At 46.7% G+C, this 17,611-nt stretch overlaps 1 protein-coding gene across 2 annotated transcripts in view; it reads left to right on the forward strand.

The window, feature by feature from the left end:
* The window catches only part of PRMT7 (protein arginine methyltransferase 7), a 42,629-nt gene that overhangs the window by 3,088 nt on the left and 21,930 nt on the right, over window positions 1-17,611 (forward strand). For both annotated transcript variants that reach the window (XR_011384054.1, XM_002711612.5), the window contains exons 2-5: window positions 4,616-4,793; window positions 8,548-8,584; window positions 12,111-12,260; window positions 14,350-14,458. Coding sequence is in view for 1 of the 2 variants with exons in the window: in XM_002711612.5 (XP_002711658.1) it covers window positions 4,699-4,793; window positions 8,548-8,584; window positions 12,111-12,260; window positions 14,350-14,458 (391 nt within the window). In the remaining variant the exon portion in view is untranslated. The remainder of the gene's footprint in view (window positions 1-4,615; window positions 4,794-8,547; window positions 8,585-12,110; window positions 12,261-14,349; window positions 14,459-17,611) is intronic.

The raw sequence follows: 17,611 nt of genomic DNA on the forward strand, positions 1-17,611 counted from the left end.
TGTCCCGGCTGCTCCACTTCTGATGCAGCTCCCTACTAATGGCCTGGGAAAGGCAGCAGAAAAGCACTTTGGGCCCCTCCCGTCTGCAGGGAAGACCTAGAAGAAGCTCCTGGCTTCAGCCTGGCCCCTATCCCCAGGATTGCGGCCTTACAGGAAGTGAACCAGGGCATCTGTCTGTCTCTCATGCTGACTTTCAAATAAATAAATCTGTTAAAAAAAAAGAACCCACTGAAATAGAACGTATTAGAGGAACGTTGCCATAAGAAGCTTTGATATATTTTTTTAAAAGATTTTTATTTATTTATTTGAGAGGCAGAGTTACAGACAGAGGGAGAGATAGAGAAAAGTCTTCAGTTGGTTCACCCTCCAGATGGCTGCAACAGCCAGAACTGTGCCAATCCGAAGCCAGGAGCCAGGTGCTTCTTCCCAGTCTCCCATGTGGGTGCTGGGGCCCAAGCACTTGGGCCAATTGCTACTGCTTTCCCGGGCCACAGCAGAGAGCTGGACTGGAAGAGGAGCAGCCGGGACTAGAACTGGCGCCCCTTATGGGATGCTGGCACCACAGACGGAGGATTAACCTTCTGTGCCACAGTGTTGACCCCTTGATATCATTTTGTGAAACTTTTTGTTCTGAGTGTGTGTATGTATGTATGTGCATTGAGTCTGAGTGGAAAGTATTTTTTTTAATTAGGATTAGCAGAAAATTTGAGAGCCATTAGATTAGAAGTTAGATACATTGAGATTTTCAAAGTAGAGGTTAGCCACAGATAAATTGACTACTTTGAACCAGGCCAGTGACTGCCTGGATCTTTTGAGAAAAGATGGTTTCTCATCTTACTGTATGGGACTTCATTGTTGGGGTGTGCATTTAGCCAGCAGTTAAGATGCTGCTTGGGACACCCGCGTCACATTTGATAGCTCCTGGGATGGTGTCCTGTCCCTGTTTCTACATCTAGCTTCCTGCTAAAGTGCACTCTAAGAAGCAGCAGAATTCAATGCAGGAGTCAGTGTTACAGATTTTTATTTATTTCGTTTCATTTTTGCAACAACCTTTGAGATATTTTTAGCTCTATTTTTACAGAGATAACATTCAGTCTGAGAAAGGTAAAGTCATTGTTTTAACAGTGTTCCTCCTGAAATACTCTTAAAAGTAAAGGAGAGTTCATCTAGGCACATAGTAAGTGTTAACCCAAAGCAGCATAGAATTGCAAAATATTTTAAAGACTCATGGATGGCAGGCGCCACGGCTCACTAGGCTAATCCTCTGTCTGCAGCGCCGGCACCCCGGGTTCTAGTCCCAGTTGGGGCACCGGTTCTGTCCGGTTGTTTCTCTTCCAGTCCAGCTCTCTGCTGTGGTCTGGGAGTGCAGTGGAGGATGGCCCAGGTCCTTGGGCACTGTACCCGCATGGGAGACCAGGAGAAAGCACCTGGCTCCTGGCTTTGGATCAGCACAGCGCACCTGCCGTAGCAGCCATTTGGGGGTGAACCAACGGAAGAAGACCTTTCTCTCTGTCTCTTTCTCACATCTAACTCTACCTGTCAAAAAAGAAAAAAAAAGACTCATGGTTATGTAAAAACGTCATGCACATTTGCATTCTGTTCCATAATATCATGTTATTTATTTGAATATAAAAATATTCTCCAAAAGCAATTGCTTGAATAAAACTGTTGGTGTAGGGGGGAGTAGCAGATGATAGCTCAAGTAATTGGATCTCTGCCACGCATGTAGGATTGAGTTCCTGGTTCCTGATGTCTGCTTGGGTCAGCCCTAGCTGGTGTAGGCATTTGAGGAATAATTATTTGGGAGTTCTGTCTCCTTTTTTGTTTCTCTCTCTCTTTCAAATAAAATAAATAATTTTGTGAAGGGGCTGGTGCTGTGGCACAGCGGGTTAATGCCCTATCCTGAAGTGCTGGCATCCCATACGGGCGCCGGTTCGAGACCCGGCCACTCCACTTCTGATCCAACTCTCTGCTTTGGCCTGGGAAAGCGGTAGAAGATGGCCCAAGTTGTTGGGCCCCTGCACCCACATGGGAGACCTGGAGGAAGCTCCTGGCTACTGGCTTCAGATCGGTGCAGCTCTAGCCATTGCGGCCAATTGAAGAGTGAACCATCGGATGGAAGACCTCTTTCTGTCTCTTTCTCTGTGTGTGTGTGTGTGTGTGTAACTCTGACTTTCAAATAAATCTTTAAAAAAATTTTGTGAAAAAAAATTCATTGTTTACCTAAGTCTGGATAGCTTCAGAAAAAGGAAAAAACTGGCTAATAAAATGCCTTGGGAAGATGTAAGGGTGTGAGTGTTTACCAGGAAAGAGAGTCAGGAACACGCACTGTTTCCTGTATGCTAAGAGAAGTAGGCAATGGGAGATTCGGTACCTGCTTTGGAGTGCCTTTGAACTTTGTGCTGAGATATTTTGTCCCTCCCCAAAACACATCTCCTTGAAGAAACAGGCCATTTGTGACACGATCTGGTGACATTGTATTTCCTTGAAACAAATTTTGGTTTTGGATGAAGAATGGCCTGTAAAGTTTTGAGAAGATAAGTATTCATTACTAAAAAAATAAGGCATGACAAGAGATAATACGGATACCCATGCTGCCATCACCCAGTGTGGGGCTAAGGCTAGTGTTGGTGCTGTGTTCACTGGGTGACCCTCCTTGAGCACAGCTCTTTCCTCTTAGAAGTCACCACTGTCCTCTCAGCTGGCTATGCTTTCTAATGCCATCTATTCAGAATACCTAGTTTTATTTGCTTACAAGTTCCTTGTTGATGGAATCATGTTGCATTTATTCTGTGACTGGCTTTTTAACTCATTCTGTTGCTGGGATTATCCATGTTTGGATAAGGCTGTGCTTTGTTGTGTAGATGAAGGTTTTTCTGGCATGATTCACTTTGTATGTTTTCTCACACTAAGCGTTTAGAATTTTTAGGTGCCACACTCGAATCCTTTCTGGTCTCCTACCAGCCCAGTGGTCTGCATGGCTTTCCCTTCTCACCTGCCTTTATCTGAGGGCTGCACCAAGATGAAACTGAGAGGCTCATTTGACTGGTGGAATCACTGAGAACTGAAATTTCTAGACAATTTTTTTTTAAAGATTTATTTATTTATTTGAAAGGCAGAGCTACAGAGAGGCAGAGAGAGAGAGAGAGAGGTCTTCCACCCACTGGTTTACTCTCCAAATGGCCACGACAGCTGGAGCTGAGCCAATCTGAAGCCAGGCGCCAGGAGCCTCTTCCAGGTCTCCCATGGAGGTGCAGGGGCCCAAGCATTTGGGCCATCTTCTGCTCCTTTTCCAGGCCACGCAGAGAGCTGGGTCAGAAGTAGAGCAGCTGAGTCTTGAACTGGCGCCCATAAAGGACACTGGCACTGCAGGTGGCAGCTTTACCCACTATGCCACATAACTTTTTTTTTTTTTTAAGATTATTTGTTTGAAACGCAGAGTTACAGAGAGGGAAGAGACAGAGACAGTTCTTATACCCACTGGTTCACTCCCCAAATAACTGCAGCAGACAAGGATGATCCAGGCTGAATTCAGGAGCTATGAGCTTCTTCCAGGTTTCTCAGGTGGGTGGCAGGGGCTCAGACACTTGGGCCATCTTCTGCTGCCTTTTCCAGGCCATTAGCCGAAAGCGGGATCAGAAGTGGAGCAGCTGGGATCTGAACCAGTGCCCATGGATACTGGCATTGCAGGTGGTGGCTTAACCTGCTGTGCCACAACTCTGGCCCTAACAATTTTTTTTAAAGCTATTTTTGTTTTGTTTTGTTTTGTTTTTTGTTTTTTGTTTTGACAGGCAGAGTTAGACAGTGAGAGAGACAGAGGGAAAGGTCTTCCTTCTGTTGGTTCACCCCCAAATGGCCGCTACGGCCAGCATGCTACACCGATCCGAAGCCAGGAGCCAGGTACTTCTTCCTGGTCTCCCACGTGGGTGCAGGGCCCAAGCACTTGGGCCATCCTCCACTGCCTTCCTGGGCCACAGCAGAGAGCTGGACTGGAAGAGGAGCAACCGGGACAGAATCTGGTGCCCCAACTGGGACTAGAATCCAGGGTGCTGGCGCCGTAGGCGGAGAATTAGCCAAGCGAGCCACGGCACCGACTGATATTTTAGTTTTAAAGGCAGAGTTACACACACAGACACAGAGGCATTTTCCTTTTCATGGGTTCACTTCCCAAATGGTTGCAGTGGCTGGGACTGGGCCAGGCTGAAGCCAGGAGCTCTATCCAGTCTCTCGTGTGGGTAACAGGAACCCAAATACTTGGGCCCTCTTCTGCAGCTTCTCCAGGTATGTCAGCAAGGAGCTGGATCAGAGCTGAGCAGCTACAACTTGAGCCAGTGTTCATACAGGATGCCAGGGCTGCAGGTGGTGGCCTAACCCACTGCACCCTGACACTGGCCTCTCTGGACAATTTTACGAATTGATTATAATTTTTGGTGTTAACTTGCTGAATATAATACCAGATCACTCTTGCTGAAAAGATTAAAATACTGATTAATGAATACTTTTCAGTAGCTTTGCCATTTTAATTTATTGATGTATATCTTTCCCTTTTGTTTTCTTGCCCCCGCCTTCCCCCCACAAACTCAACTCCTGTTTTGGGGCATCGTGATCTGAAAAGATCTCTGATGACCCGACCTGTCCATAAGATGTGAACTGGCAAAGCTGCTTTTCTTTCTGAAAACGGGCGAGCTGATTGACACCATGAAGGTCTTCTGCGGACGGGCCAATCCCACCACAGGGTCCGTGGAGTGGCTGGAGGAGGACGAGCACTATGATTACCACCAGGAAATTGCAAGGTAACCAGAATTGATTCATGGTCAGCTGTGTCTGGTTAGGGCACTGGGTCTCAAGACAGATGCCTGGGAATCCAGTCTGGGTGCAGACGAGGCTGTCACAGCATGCTTTGGTTAGATCCTGCTTCCCAGGTAGATGTGTGTGTGTGAGTTCAGTGAAGTCATGCCTGTTTGCAATCAGATATTATGTACTGACTTTATCAGAATTTCACAAGATACGCTTAGTGGAGCAAAGAGGACCCAAGGTTCAGTCAGAGTACAGTTTATGAAATTTAATCATTTGGTTGTGTCACTAAAATGGTGTCACTTTTCTTGAATGTGAAAAATGAAAATGCTTTTTATTGTTTTTTTTTCGGTTTTTTTTGTTTTTTTGCTTGGAAGGACCATTTGAAGGAATGTGAATTGTTAGCTAGCAGTCATTAAGCACATTCCGTGCTAGTGCTGTGGATAGCAGGATGAGGAAGGTACAGTTCCCATCCGCCAAGAATGCGCAGTGTTGCGGAAGAAACAGACATGGGAAAAATCATTGCCCATGAGAGGAAGTCCATTGGAAATGGACCCAAAGGTCACAGAAACAGCAAGAACCAACCAGACTGGTGCAGGGGGTGATGTTTGAGTGATTTCCAAAACATAAATAGAGGAAGTCAGAAGTCTGCGCAGCGGGCATTGCGTACACACTTGAGCTTGACCAGCCTGGGGAGTACCCAGTCGTTCAGTGTGGTTGGAGTGTGGTGCGGAAGTCAGGCTGTGGTGAGAAAGGCTGCTGGAAAGGTAGGTGGGGGTCATGTTGTAAAAGGTTGGTGCAGGGGCTGGTGTGGCGTAACAGGTTAAGTCTGCCTGCTGACACCAACATTGCATATGGGCGTGGGTTCGAGTCTTGGCTGCTCTGCTACTTCCAATCCAGCCCCCTGCTAATGCATCTGGGAAAACGGAAGATGGCCCAAGTACTTGGGCACCTACAACCACATGGGACACCTAGATGAAGCTCCAGGCACCTGGCTTCAGTTTGACCCAGCCCTGTCTGTTGCCAACAGATGGAAGATCTCTCTTTATATATAACTCTGCCTTTCAAATAAATAAATAAATCTTGAAAAAAGCAAGAGGTGGGTGTTGTATACTAGTGTGTAAAACCACCACTTGTGATGCTGGCATCACTTATGGGTGCCAGTGTGAGTCCTGGCTGCTCCACTTCTGATCCAGCTCCTGCTAATGTGCCTGGGAAAGCAGAGGAAGGTGGCTCAAGTCCTTGGGCCCCTGTACCCACATGGGAGAACCAGAAAGAAGCTCCTGGCTGCTGGCTCCTGGCTTTGGCCTGGCCCAGCCCTGGTTGTGCTGCCATTTGGGAGTGAACCAGTGGGTGGAAGAACTCTATATTTCTCCATCCCCCCCAACACTGCCTTTTAAATAAATAAAATCTTTATTAAAAAAAAAAGTTTGGAGGAAACACAGGGAAAAGATCGTGACTTTATTTTTTTGTGTGACACATATATATTTAATTTTTATTTATTTGAAAGTCACAGAGACAGAAATTTTAAAGCTGCTGGTTCACATCCCACTCAGTTGTCTAAAACATCCAGGACTGGGCCAAGCTGAAACCAGGAGCCTGGAACTCAAACCAGGTCCCCCATGTAGGTGGCAGGGACCCAAGTACTTGAGCATCACCTTCTGCTTCCAGGATGCATTTAGCAGGGAGCCGGATTGGAGGCAGAGCAGCCGGGGCTTGAAGCAGGCACTCTGATACGGTGTTTTTATTTCTGCACCAAATGCTGAACCCTTATTTTAAAAGTTTTTATGATTTACTTATTTATTTGTGAGAGAGAGAAAGAGGTCCTATCCACTGGTTCATTTCCCAGTTACCTGTAGTGGCTGGCGCTGGGTTGGTCCAGGAACTCAGTCCCACCCCAGGAGCATGAGTATAAGTCCCAGGCTCTGCCACTTAACTCTGAAATGTTGGCCAAGCTACTTAACTTCTCTGAGGCATAATGTAATAGTATATCCCTTAATATAATAATATATCGGTACATCTTATACTTACAGGTTTCTGTGATATATCGTCTTCCAGTTGCAATAAAAGTTAATTGTATCAATTGAAGAGAAAAAAACACTTTTAGGGTAGTTTAATGATTGAAAGAAGTATGGTATCTACAGAATAAAGGCCCCAAAATATTTCTTTATTTCTAGAGATTTTGGACATTATTTTCTGAGTGATCGAGGTGTTATACAGAAAAAAAGGATTAGGTTGCATTTTGGAACACTTGCTGACAGCAGTGTGGAAAGTGACAATTCCAGTCCCAGCTGCTCTGTTTCCAATCCAGCTTCCTGTTAATGTGCCTGGGAAAGCATCAGATGGTGACCCAAGTCCTTGGCCCCCTCCCATTCATGTGGAAGACTGGATGAAATTCCTGACGCCTGGCTTTGGCCTGGCCCAGTCCTGGTTGTTGCAACCATTTAGGAGGTGAACCAGTGGATGGAGAAGTTCGTTCTCCTCCTACCTACCTTCTCCTCCTTCTCTTACTCCTCACATTCTGCTTCTCAGATAAGCAAAGAAATACATATTTTTTTTTTAAATGGGAAAAAGTAGAAAGGATCATGGTTGGATTCAGATGGAAAAGGCTGGATGTTCCATAAAAAAGGGGGAAAAAACCCAGAAAACATTGTTCTTTAATGCAGTGCTTCTCAAAGTGTAAGGTATGCATTGCCTTGTCACGGTTACATAGAGCGAGCACCAGTTCCAGTGCAGCGGACCAGACTCCAGCCCGATCTTGTGGATGAGTCTCTGTGTGTGTCTTGGGAACCTACATTTCAGATAGGCTCCTCCTGTGATTCTAGTGTTGACCAGAGCTTGAGGGCATCTGTTTTAGTGAGAGTGCCTTAGCTCTTCCTGAGAATGTCCAGAGAGCTGATCTTCATTCTGGGCCTGCCTGGTTCTGGGTGCCCATTCTGACCTTGGAGGGTTTTCAGCTTTCTGAATTGCTGTGGTAGAAAATACAGATAAGCGACTCTCCTCCCATATCCACTGTATTTGATGAGCTCCTAGGTTCCCCTAATGACATTAAGTGAACTTGCGGAATGTGATGCCCCTCAGGTTTATGGTGCGCCCTTGACCTTTCCCCAAGTCTTCTCCTGTATAAAGTCTGTGATCATCGCAAGTGCAGATACATGCAAGATTAGGTCAAGTATTAGGCAAAGCTAGCTGATGTTCCTGGGGAGGAAAATGTGTGTATGATCAGGATGCCAGTGACTGTGCTAACTAACTGCACATTTTTTCCCCAGAGATTTATTTATTTATTTGAGGGGCAGAGTTACAGAGAGAGGGAGAGACAGGAAAGGTTTTTCATTGACTCGTTCACTCCCCATTTGGCCGCAATGGCTGGAACTGGGTTGATCCAAAGCCAGGAACCAGGAACTTCTTCTGGGTTTCCCACATGGGTGCAGGGGCCCAAGCACTTGGGCCACCTTCTACTGCTTTCCCAGGCTATCAGAAGTGGAACAGATGGGACTTGAACCAGCTCCCATATGGGATGCTGGCTCCACAGGCAGATGCTTAACCTACTGTGCCACAGTGCCAGCCCCTACCTGCACATTTTTAGGTGTGAGAATATGTGTGTCTGAGATATTTTTCTGTAATACAGGAGAATGCAACTGATAACAATTCAACATGGATGACATGTTTGTCCCATCGATTTAAAAAATTTTTTTCACGTGTTGATGCAGATCATTGTTAGCAAAAGTTCCTGACCTGTCTGTTGTTTTCTAGGTCATCCTACGCAGATATGCTGCATGACAAAGACAGAGTAAGTATAAAAGGAAACCATTATCTTGGTGCCATGTTCGTAATCGTGGACAACAGTCAGGTCAAAAACTGCCCGGGAGTCAAAGTGTTGTGATGGTGCTGAGAGGCCAGGAATCAGTCAGGAGGCTGGGGCTGCTTCTGGCGTGGCCCTTGTTCTGAATTGTTTTATTTTTTAAACATTCTGCAGACATTATTTAGTTTTAAGATACGTTGGTTATAGTAGCTGATCTCTGTTTTCTGCTTTAGTAAAAACTCTTAATTACATGACAGCTTACCTTGCGTAGTCAGTTTGTGATATTTGAATCTTGTCTTTAGGGATCACGAGATTATATTTTCTTTTTTTAAAGATTTATTTGATGTATTTGAAAGAGTTATAGAGAGAGGTAGAGACGAGAGAGAGGTCTTCCATCTGCTTGTTCACTCCCCAGATGGCTGCAACGGCCAGGGTTGTGCCGATCCGAAGCCAGGAGCCAGGAACCTCCTCTGGGTCTCCCATGTGGTTGCAGGGGCCAAGGACTTGGGCCATCTTTCCACTGCTTTCCCAGGCCATAGCAAAGAGCTGGATCGGAAGTGGTGCAGCTGGGACTAGAACTGGCGCCCATATGGGATGCCGACACTTCAAGCCAGGGCATTAACCCACTGTGCCACAGTGCCGGCCCCAAGGATTTTATTTTCTTAAACACATTTGGCCTTCACTGTAGAATTATGTTTCTGATTTTCTCTTCCGCATTTGTATTTTATCTGATCTGTGGAACAGTGTAGATCTGAATGGATCATATGCTGACAGGCTCAGAGGAGAAGGATGCAAAGTGGAGCCTTAAAATTGAGTAGGCAGAAGAGGTACAAGTGGTCTAGGTGTCGAGCAGGGCAAGTGGAAGGAGTGCCTCCTTCACCTGGCCCTGGTTGACTGTGCTCAGCCCACCTTGTTGGATAGAAGCCCTTGGCAGAAGGCCCGTCTTAGCATCTTTAGTGTATAGGCCACATCAGAGGGGCTGGGTGCCTCCCTAAATTCCATCCCATAAGTCTCAGTGCCAGTGCTATGCTTTTGGGGGATTGTAAAAAGTAGAAAAAACATTGTTCTTGGCTTTTGACTAATTCTGTCTAGTTTAATGGTCTGGACTTCTTTGTGGACTCTTGGGGCTGTGGGCTTTTCTGATTTTAGTGTGACATGCAGAGGGGGTCTTTTTGCCCCCATTTCTAGGGGATCTGAACAGTGGCATTGCCATCCAACCAGTCAGCCATGCCAGAAAGATGGCTCCCTTGTCCTCTGAGCCTGTACTCACTTAGCTAGCACAGATCTCACCCCACCGTCCTGGTCAGCCCTCATTGGTGCTCTCTTTGCCTTTTACGTGTTAGACCAAATAGTCTTTTTTTTTTTTTTAATCTTCATTTTCATCTGCTGGCCTTCTCTACAAATGCCTGGAACAATCAGGGCTGGCCAGGCTGAAGCCAGGAGCCTGGAACTCCATCTGGGTCTGCCATATGGGTGGCAGGGGCCCAAGCACTTGAATCATCTTCTGCTTCCTCCCAAGATGGGTTAGGGGGAAGCTGGAGCAGAAGTGGAAGCCAGGGCTCCAACTGACACTCTGGTGCAGGTGTTGGCATCTCATGTGGCAGCTTCACTCCCTGCGCCGCAGTGCCTCCCCACGATCTGCTGGAATACAGATCTGAGTATGTGGCTTCTCTGCTTAAAACCCTTTGGTGACCTCTGAATGCTTTCAAGATAAAATCCAAATTCCTAACAAAAGAAACAAAACAAAAAATCCAAATTCCTTGGCAGAACATGCATGACTGTTCATCATTCAGCCCTTAGACTTCTGCTCTCCCCTCCGCAGTGTTACAGATGAGGACATCCAATCCCAACTTCCTGGTTAATGGCAGGACCAGCAGAAACATATTTCTCTGTCCTTTTGCGTGATGCTTTATGTTTTGTTACTGTTTTAGAATACTTCCATTATTCTATAAAATCTTCTCAGGCTTGTTTGTAGTCAAGCCCAACTCTGGTCCCTGGAGGGCAGCAGGTCTCTGCCACCTGTATGGGGAACCTAGATTGAGTTCCTGGCTCCCAGCTTCAGCTCCAGCCCAACCCCAGCCCTTGTGGGCATTTGGGGAATGAACCAATGGATAGGAGCTCTCTTTGTCTCTCTGTCTCTGTTTGTCTCTCTCCCCTTTTGTGCCTTTCAAACATCATTTTAAAATTACTTCTTAATTTTTCCCATTATTTTTATAGTCATTTTCAGCAGAAGGGTTATGGACCTGTTCAGCCAACATGTTACAGTTGGAAGACCTGTGTGTTCAGGCTAACTGAAGACCTGAGCCAGAAACCATCAAGATGCAGACAAGTTAGGTTTCCTGAAAATACTTTTTAGCCAGGGAATTTGTATGAGTTAGAGTCCAGTAAGGAAAACAAAGGCTGGGTGACATATTGTGTTATGTATTCCAACAGGAAATTTGATGTAGGAACTTGGTCTCCCTAGTGTGGTAGGACTGGAAAGCAGGGGGACAGTAGTATTGCAGGCAGCAGCTTCCTTGCCTCAGGCTGAGAAACAAAAGTGGAAGATGAGGGTTTCCAGATCCCGGAAGCGTGGAGGAGCAGGAGGGATGGCTGCTGCTGGGTCCTGGGAGAAGCTGGGGTCTGGACCCAGCTGCCACTAGTGGGAGAGCAGCAGCTGTCCAGGATACTGTGGTTTTCAGAGCCCCAGCATCGCTCAGCAGAGTATGGAAGAGTGTGAGAGGGAGACAGTCTTCATAGAGGGCTGGCAAACAGTAGACCCCGCCTCACCCCGGGAGAGTCCCCAGGCCTGCCTAGCCCAGCCAGTGCTATTCCGCCAGCGGCCAGAGGGTTGGGGGATCACAGCTTACATTGCTGTTGCCAACCAGGACGTTAGAACTGTGCACTTTATTTAAAATAAGTGGTATGGGGGCTGGCGTGCTGTCATCCCATAGCAGAGGAAGATGGCCCAGGTGCTTGGGTCCCTGCCAATCTTATGGCAGACCCAGACTGGTTCTTGCCTTTGGCCTGGTCCAACCCTGGCTGTTAAGACAATTTTGGGAGTGAACCAGCAGATGGGAGATAGCTCTATCACTCTCTCTCTCTCTCTCTCTGTCACTTTGCATTTCAAATAAATAATTAAAAAAAAAAAAACATTCAGGGCCAGCACTGTGGCATAGTGGGCTAATCCTCTGCCTGTGGCACTGGCATCCCATATGGGCGCTGGTTTATGTCCTGGCTGCTCCTCTTCTGATCCAGCTCTCTGCTGATGGCCTGGGAAAGCAGTAGAAGATGGCCCTTGGGCTCCTGCACCCACGTGGGAGACTGGAAAGAGGCTTTAGGCTCCTGGCTTTGGGTTAGCCCAGCTTCAGCTGTTGCAGCCATTTGAGGAGTGAACCAGTAGATGGAAGACCTCTCTCTCTGTCTCTCCCTCTCTCTTTTTGTAACTCTGCCTCTCAAGTAAATAAATAAATAAATGTTTAAAAAATAAATAAAGCAAGTGGTATAAAGTAACTAATTTTTCCTTTTCTCTTAGAATATAAAATATTACCAGGGTATCCGAGCGGCTGTGAGCAGGGTGAAGGACAGAGGACAGAAAGCTTTGGTTCTTGACATTGGCACTGGCACGGGACTCTTGTCAATGATGGCAGTCACGGCAGGTGCTGACTTCTGCTACGCAGTCGAGGTGAGCACACCTTCAGGTTGTGTCCTGTGTCTTCTGCAAAGTCCCCCCACCCCCACCCCCGCGCTTGTTCTTCCTGCTCTTCCTCAGGTCTCCGTGGAGGGCTCGCCAGAGCCAGCGTCCGAGCATGAGGAGATGAGTCAGCCATGAATCCTGTCTCCAGGAGTGTGTTTTCTCCTCTGGACACAGTGGTGGCAGCCTTGGCTGCACATCGCAATCATGGAGAAGTTTTGAAAAATACCTGATGTCTAGACACTCCCCCCACCTCCACTTTTCTCTGAGATGATGGTTTCGATTTACTGGCGTCTGCCTGGGTGTTGGGGTGTTTGGATGCACAGGAAGGTTGAGAATCACTACCTTCAATGTCCACACAGACACAGTGCAAGTGCTCAGTAACCAGCTGTGACCAGGACCATTGGTTTGGACAGCGATAGCTTCGCATCATTACGTTGAACTGCATTTTTCATTTTATTTAATTTTAATAAATTGTTAAATAGCTACATGTAACTACCATATTGGACAGCACAGATGTAGAAGTTGAGCTGGAGGACCTGGCATTGCGACACTGTCGGCTAAGCCACCACCTACAATGCCAGTATACCATATTGGAGTTCCAGTTAAGTCCCAGCTGCCCTGTTTCTGATCCTCCTTCCTGCTACTTCTCCCAGGAAGGCAGCACAACATGGTTCAAGTATTTGGGCTTCTGCCACCTATGTGGGAACCACAGTGGAGTTCCTGGCTCCTGGCTTTTACCTGGCCCAGTCCTAGCTGTTGGAACCATTTGGGGAATGAACCAGTAGATGGGAGATCTCTTTCTGTTTCTTCCCTTCTATCTCTCTGTCTTTCAAATAAATCTATATTATTTTTTTTTTAAGATTTAGTTATTTATTTGAAAGTCAGTTACACACAGAGAGAAGGAGAGACAGAGAAAGAGAGAGGTCTTCCATCCGCTGGTTCACTTCCCAACTGGCCACAACAGCTGGAGCTGTGCCGATTTGAAGCCAGGAGCCAGGAACCTCCTCCTGGTCCCCCATGTGGGTGTAGGGGCCCAAGGACTTGGGCCATCCTCTACTACTTTCCCAGGCCATAGCAGAGAGCTGGATCAAAAGTGGAGCACCGGGACTCGAACCGGTGCCCATATGGGATGCTGGCACTGCAAGCAGTGGTTTTACCCGCTATGCCACAGTGCTGGCCCCTCAAATCTTCAAAAAAAATTTTTTTTCAAGTTGCACTAGAAGAGGACTGGGAAGAAGCTGTTGGGCTGGCAGTTAGGAGGCCATTGGTGACCTCCTCAGGTGATGCTCTCAGGAGAGAGTAGGATTAGGAAGTGGGTGGAACCTCAGGGTAGAGGCTTCACCTTTATGCATTTGAGAAGGGAGGACTCTGAGAAACGTGCTGTATTTACTTACTTATTTATAATAGGAAAGACAGAATTAGAGAGGGAAAGATAGACAGATCTTCGTCCACTGATTTACTCACTAAATGGCTGCAACAGCTAAGTCTGAGCCAGGCTAAAGCCAAGAGCCAGGAACTCCTTCTGGTCTCCCACGTGGGTGTCAGGGGCCCAAACACCTGGGCCATCTTCTGCTGCCTTCCCAGGTGCATCAGCAGGGAGCTGGAGCCCCAGCTACAGTGATTTCTATAGCAAGTACCCTGAAAGTCACCTCACACTACTTAGTCAAGATTGTTGTCGGCAGTCTAAGGCTCATGTTGGCTTCAGGGTTGGTTTTTTCAGAAGCTTAGGGGTGTCTGGGACTCCAGACTGTTCTGTTTCTGCTCTGCTATTCATACAGCACATCACAGATCTTTGTTTTATGAGGCAAGCCGCTTCCTGGCTCTTTAGCATGGCAGCGACACCTAGTGCTCTCACTAGGTAGTGCAGGGTCCCTGCGCCTCCTCATGTGTAGGATTGTAATAGGGCCTCCTTACTCTCAGCCTTTTAGGTATATTTCATGACACATTTGGAGAATAAAGTTAGTAAGTTGACAAATCTTAAGGCTAGAATCAAGGCATATCTTGCTAATAACCTGATTGTTGGGATATTATTTAATTTATTGTTCATTTTCCCTTGTGTTTTGGTTCTAATTTCTAGGTTTTCAAACCGATGGCTGATGCTGCTGTGAAAATTGTGGAGAAAAATGGCTTCAGTGATAAGATTAAGATTATCAACAAGCATTCCACCGAGGTGACCGTCGGGCCAGGTGAGATCTGCACATCTCGTGTCAAGAGCTTTTCTTGGTCTTGCATGAGAAAGAAATTTTTTTTTTTTCCCAGTTACATGGAATAAACTCAGGTCATTGCAAGGAAATGATATTTAGCCAATAATTGATTTTTTTTTTTTTTTTTGACAGGCAGAGTGGACAGTGAGAGAGAGACAGAGACAGAGAGAAAGGTCTTCCTTTGCCGTTGGTTCACCCTCCAATGGCGGCCGTGGCCGGCGCGCTGCAGCCGGCGCACTGCGCCTATCCGAAGCCAGGAGCCAGGTGCTTCTCCTGGTCTCCCATGGGGTGCAGGGCCCAAGCACTTGGGCCATCCTCCACTGCACTTCCTGGCCACAGCAGAGAGCTGGCCTGGAAGAGGGGCAACCGGGACAGAATCCGTTGCCCCGACCAGGACTAGAACCCGGTGTGCCGGCACCGCAAGGCAGAGGATTAGCCTAGTGAGCCGCGGCGCCGGCCCAATAATTGATTTTGCCTGCATTCCATAATGAGATTCTGGGTTGGAGCCCTGGCTCCATTTGCAGTTCCATCATCTTGCTAATATAGACCTTGGAAGGCAGTGGTGATGGTTCAGGTACCTGGGTCCCTGCCACCCATATGGGAGACCTGGATTGAATTCCCAGGTCTCAGTGTCATAAGCATTTGGGGAGTGAGCCAGCAGATGGGAATTCGCTCTGCCTCTCAACTACCTAAAATAAGTAAAATTTTAAAAATAAAAACTGATGGGGCTGGCATTGTGGTATAGCCAGTAAAGCTGCCACCTGCAATGCTAGCATCCCATATGGGCACCAGTTCATTTCCTGGCTGTTTCACTTCTGATCCAGCTCCCTGCTAGTGCCCCTGGAAAATCAGTGTAAGATGGCCCAAGTGTTTGGACCCCTGAACCCATGTGGAAGACCCAAAGACACTCCTAGCTTCAGCCTGTCCCAGCTGTTGCAGCCATTTGGGGAGTAACCCAGACAGATCTCTGTCTCTTCCTTTCTCTCTATAACTTTGTCTTTCAAATAAATAAATCTTTCAAAAATTAAAATTAGGGCCGGCACTGTGGCAAAGCAGGTAAAACCGCTACCTGCAGTGCCGACATCCCATATGGGCTCCAGTTCAAGTCCTGGCTGCTCCACTTCCAATCCAGGTCTCTGCTGCAGCCTGGGAAAACAGTAGAGGATGGCCTAAGTCCTTGGGCCCCTGCACCCGTGTAGGAGACCTGGAGGAGGCTCCTGGTTCCTGGCTTCATATCAGCCCAGCTCCAGCCATTGCAGCCATTTGGGGAGTACACCAGCAGATGGAAGACCTCTCTCTCTGCCTCTGCCTGTCTGTAACTCTGCCTTTCAAATAAATTGTAAAAAAAAATTAAAAAAAAAAAATCAGCTCTGAGTAACCCAAAGCTAATCAAGTGCAACAGAAGTGAAATCAACAAAACCTCCTTTTGCTTTATGCAAGTTGGAATTTTTTTTTAAGGTTTATTTTATTTATTTGAAAAGCAGAGTGACAGAAAGCTTCCATCCTCTGGTTCACTCTCCAAGTGGCCACAGTGCTGGGCATGTTAGCAGGGAGCGGGATCAGAAGGAGAGCAGCTGGGACTTCAGTCTGCACAGTCTGCGTTCATATGGGATACCAGCATCACAAGTGGTGGTTTGACTTATTGTACCACAACACTAGCCCCAAGTTTGAATTCTTGTGTGGCTTAACTCTTCAAGTTTCCTCAGGTGGAAGTGAAGCTACTAAGGTAGCAGAAAGAGATTTACTTAGTTCTGACTTCCTGGCTTATCTTATAATATGTGAGACTGTCTTGTGATAGCCTAATCTCTTGAGGTGTCCAGAATATTGCTAAAATCTAGGAGCCTGATTCAGACTTGTAAAACTTTACAAACCATGAGCACAGTTGAAATGTTTGCCAAGAAGAAAAAGGGAAAAGAAAGCTTCTGTGGAAGTAGGATATTGTAACAGTTTTGTTTTGCTTTTAAAAGAATGTCTATTCAAAGAGCATAGTTTAAAGAATTTTGACAAACGTAAACAACCTTGTAACCACCCAGCACAATCAAGACATTAGAGTATCTCCATCCTGCTCAGAAAACAGTCTTCTTGACCTTTATAGTCAGTTCCCCCATGTCTGGCTGTGGGCACCCAGTGGTGTGCTTTCTGCAGTATCATTCCTATTTGTTTTTAAAGATATATTTTATTTATTTAAAAGACAGGTACAGAGAGAGATAGAGACAGAGAGAGAGGTCTTCCATCTGCTGGTTCACTCCCCAGATGGCTACAACAACTGGAGCTGAGCTGAAGCCAGGACAGGAGCTTCTTCCAGGTCTCTCACGTGGGTGCAGGAGCCCAAGCAATTGGGCCATCGTCCACTGCTTTCTTAGGTGAATTAGCAGGGAGCTGGATGGGAAGAGGAGTAAGTGGGATCAAACTGGCGGCCATATAGGATGCCAGCACTGCAGGCTGGAGCTTTAAAAACCTGCTGCACCACAGTGCTGGCCCTATCATTCATACTACTTACCTGTTCTAGAATTTCAAGGAAGTGGAATCCTAACAGGGTTTACTTTTTTGAGTCTGCTCTCTTAGACAGCATGGTGCTTTTAAGACTTACCTGTGGTGTTCTGTGTCTCAGAACATGCTCTTACTGTTCTGAAATCAGTGCTGGCATCCTATATGGGCACTGGTTCAAGCCCCAGCTGCTCCACTTCCTATCCAGTTCCCTGCTAAGGTGCTTGGGAAAGTAGTGGAGAATGGCTCAAATCCTGGGGCCCCCACACCCATGTGGGAGACCCAGATGAAGCTCCTGGCTTTGGCTTACCCTGGCCCTGGTCGTTGCAACCATTTAGGGAGTAAACCAGCGGATGGAAGACCTCTTTCTGTCTCTCCTTCTCTCTCTGTAACTCCGCCTCTCAAGTAAATAAATAAATCTTTAAAGTAAAAACAACTAGGAGTTGGTGCTCTATGTGGGTAAGCAGCATTCCCTAGTGTGTGTGTGCCACGTGATGGACCAGCTCTCAGACAGGCCATTCACCTTTTCTTCTGTGCTGTCTGATCTTTTCTATATTGAACTTTCCATTTTTTTCTTTTTACTATATTTATTTGAAAGGCAGAGAGAGATCATGATCACAGTCATGATCATGATCTATCCTCTGGCTC

Source organism: Oryctolagus cuniculus, chromosome 18 (assembly GCF_964237555.1).
Source record: "Oryctolagus cuniculus chromosome 18, mOryCun1.1, whole genome shotgun sequence".
Lineage (NCBI taxonomy): Eukaryota > Metazoa > Chordata > Mammalia > Lagomorpha > Leporidae > Oryctolagus > Oryctolagus cuniculus.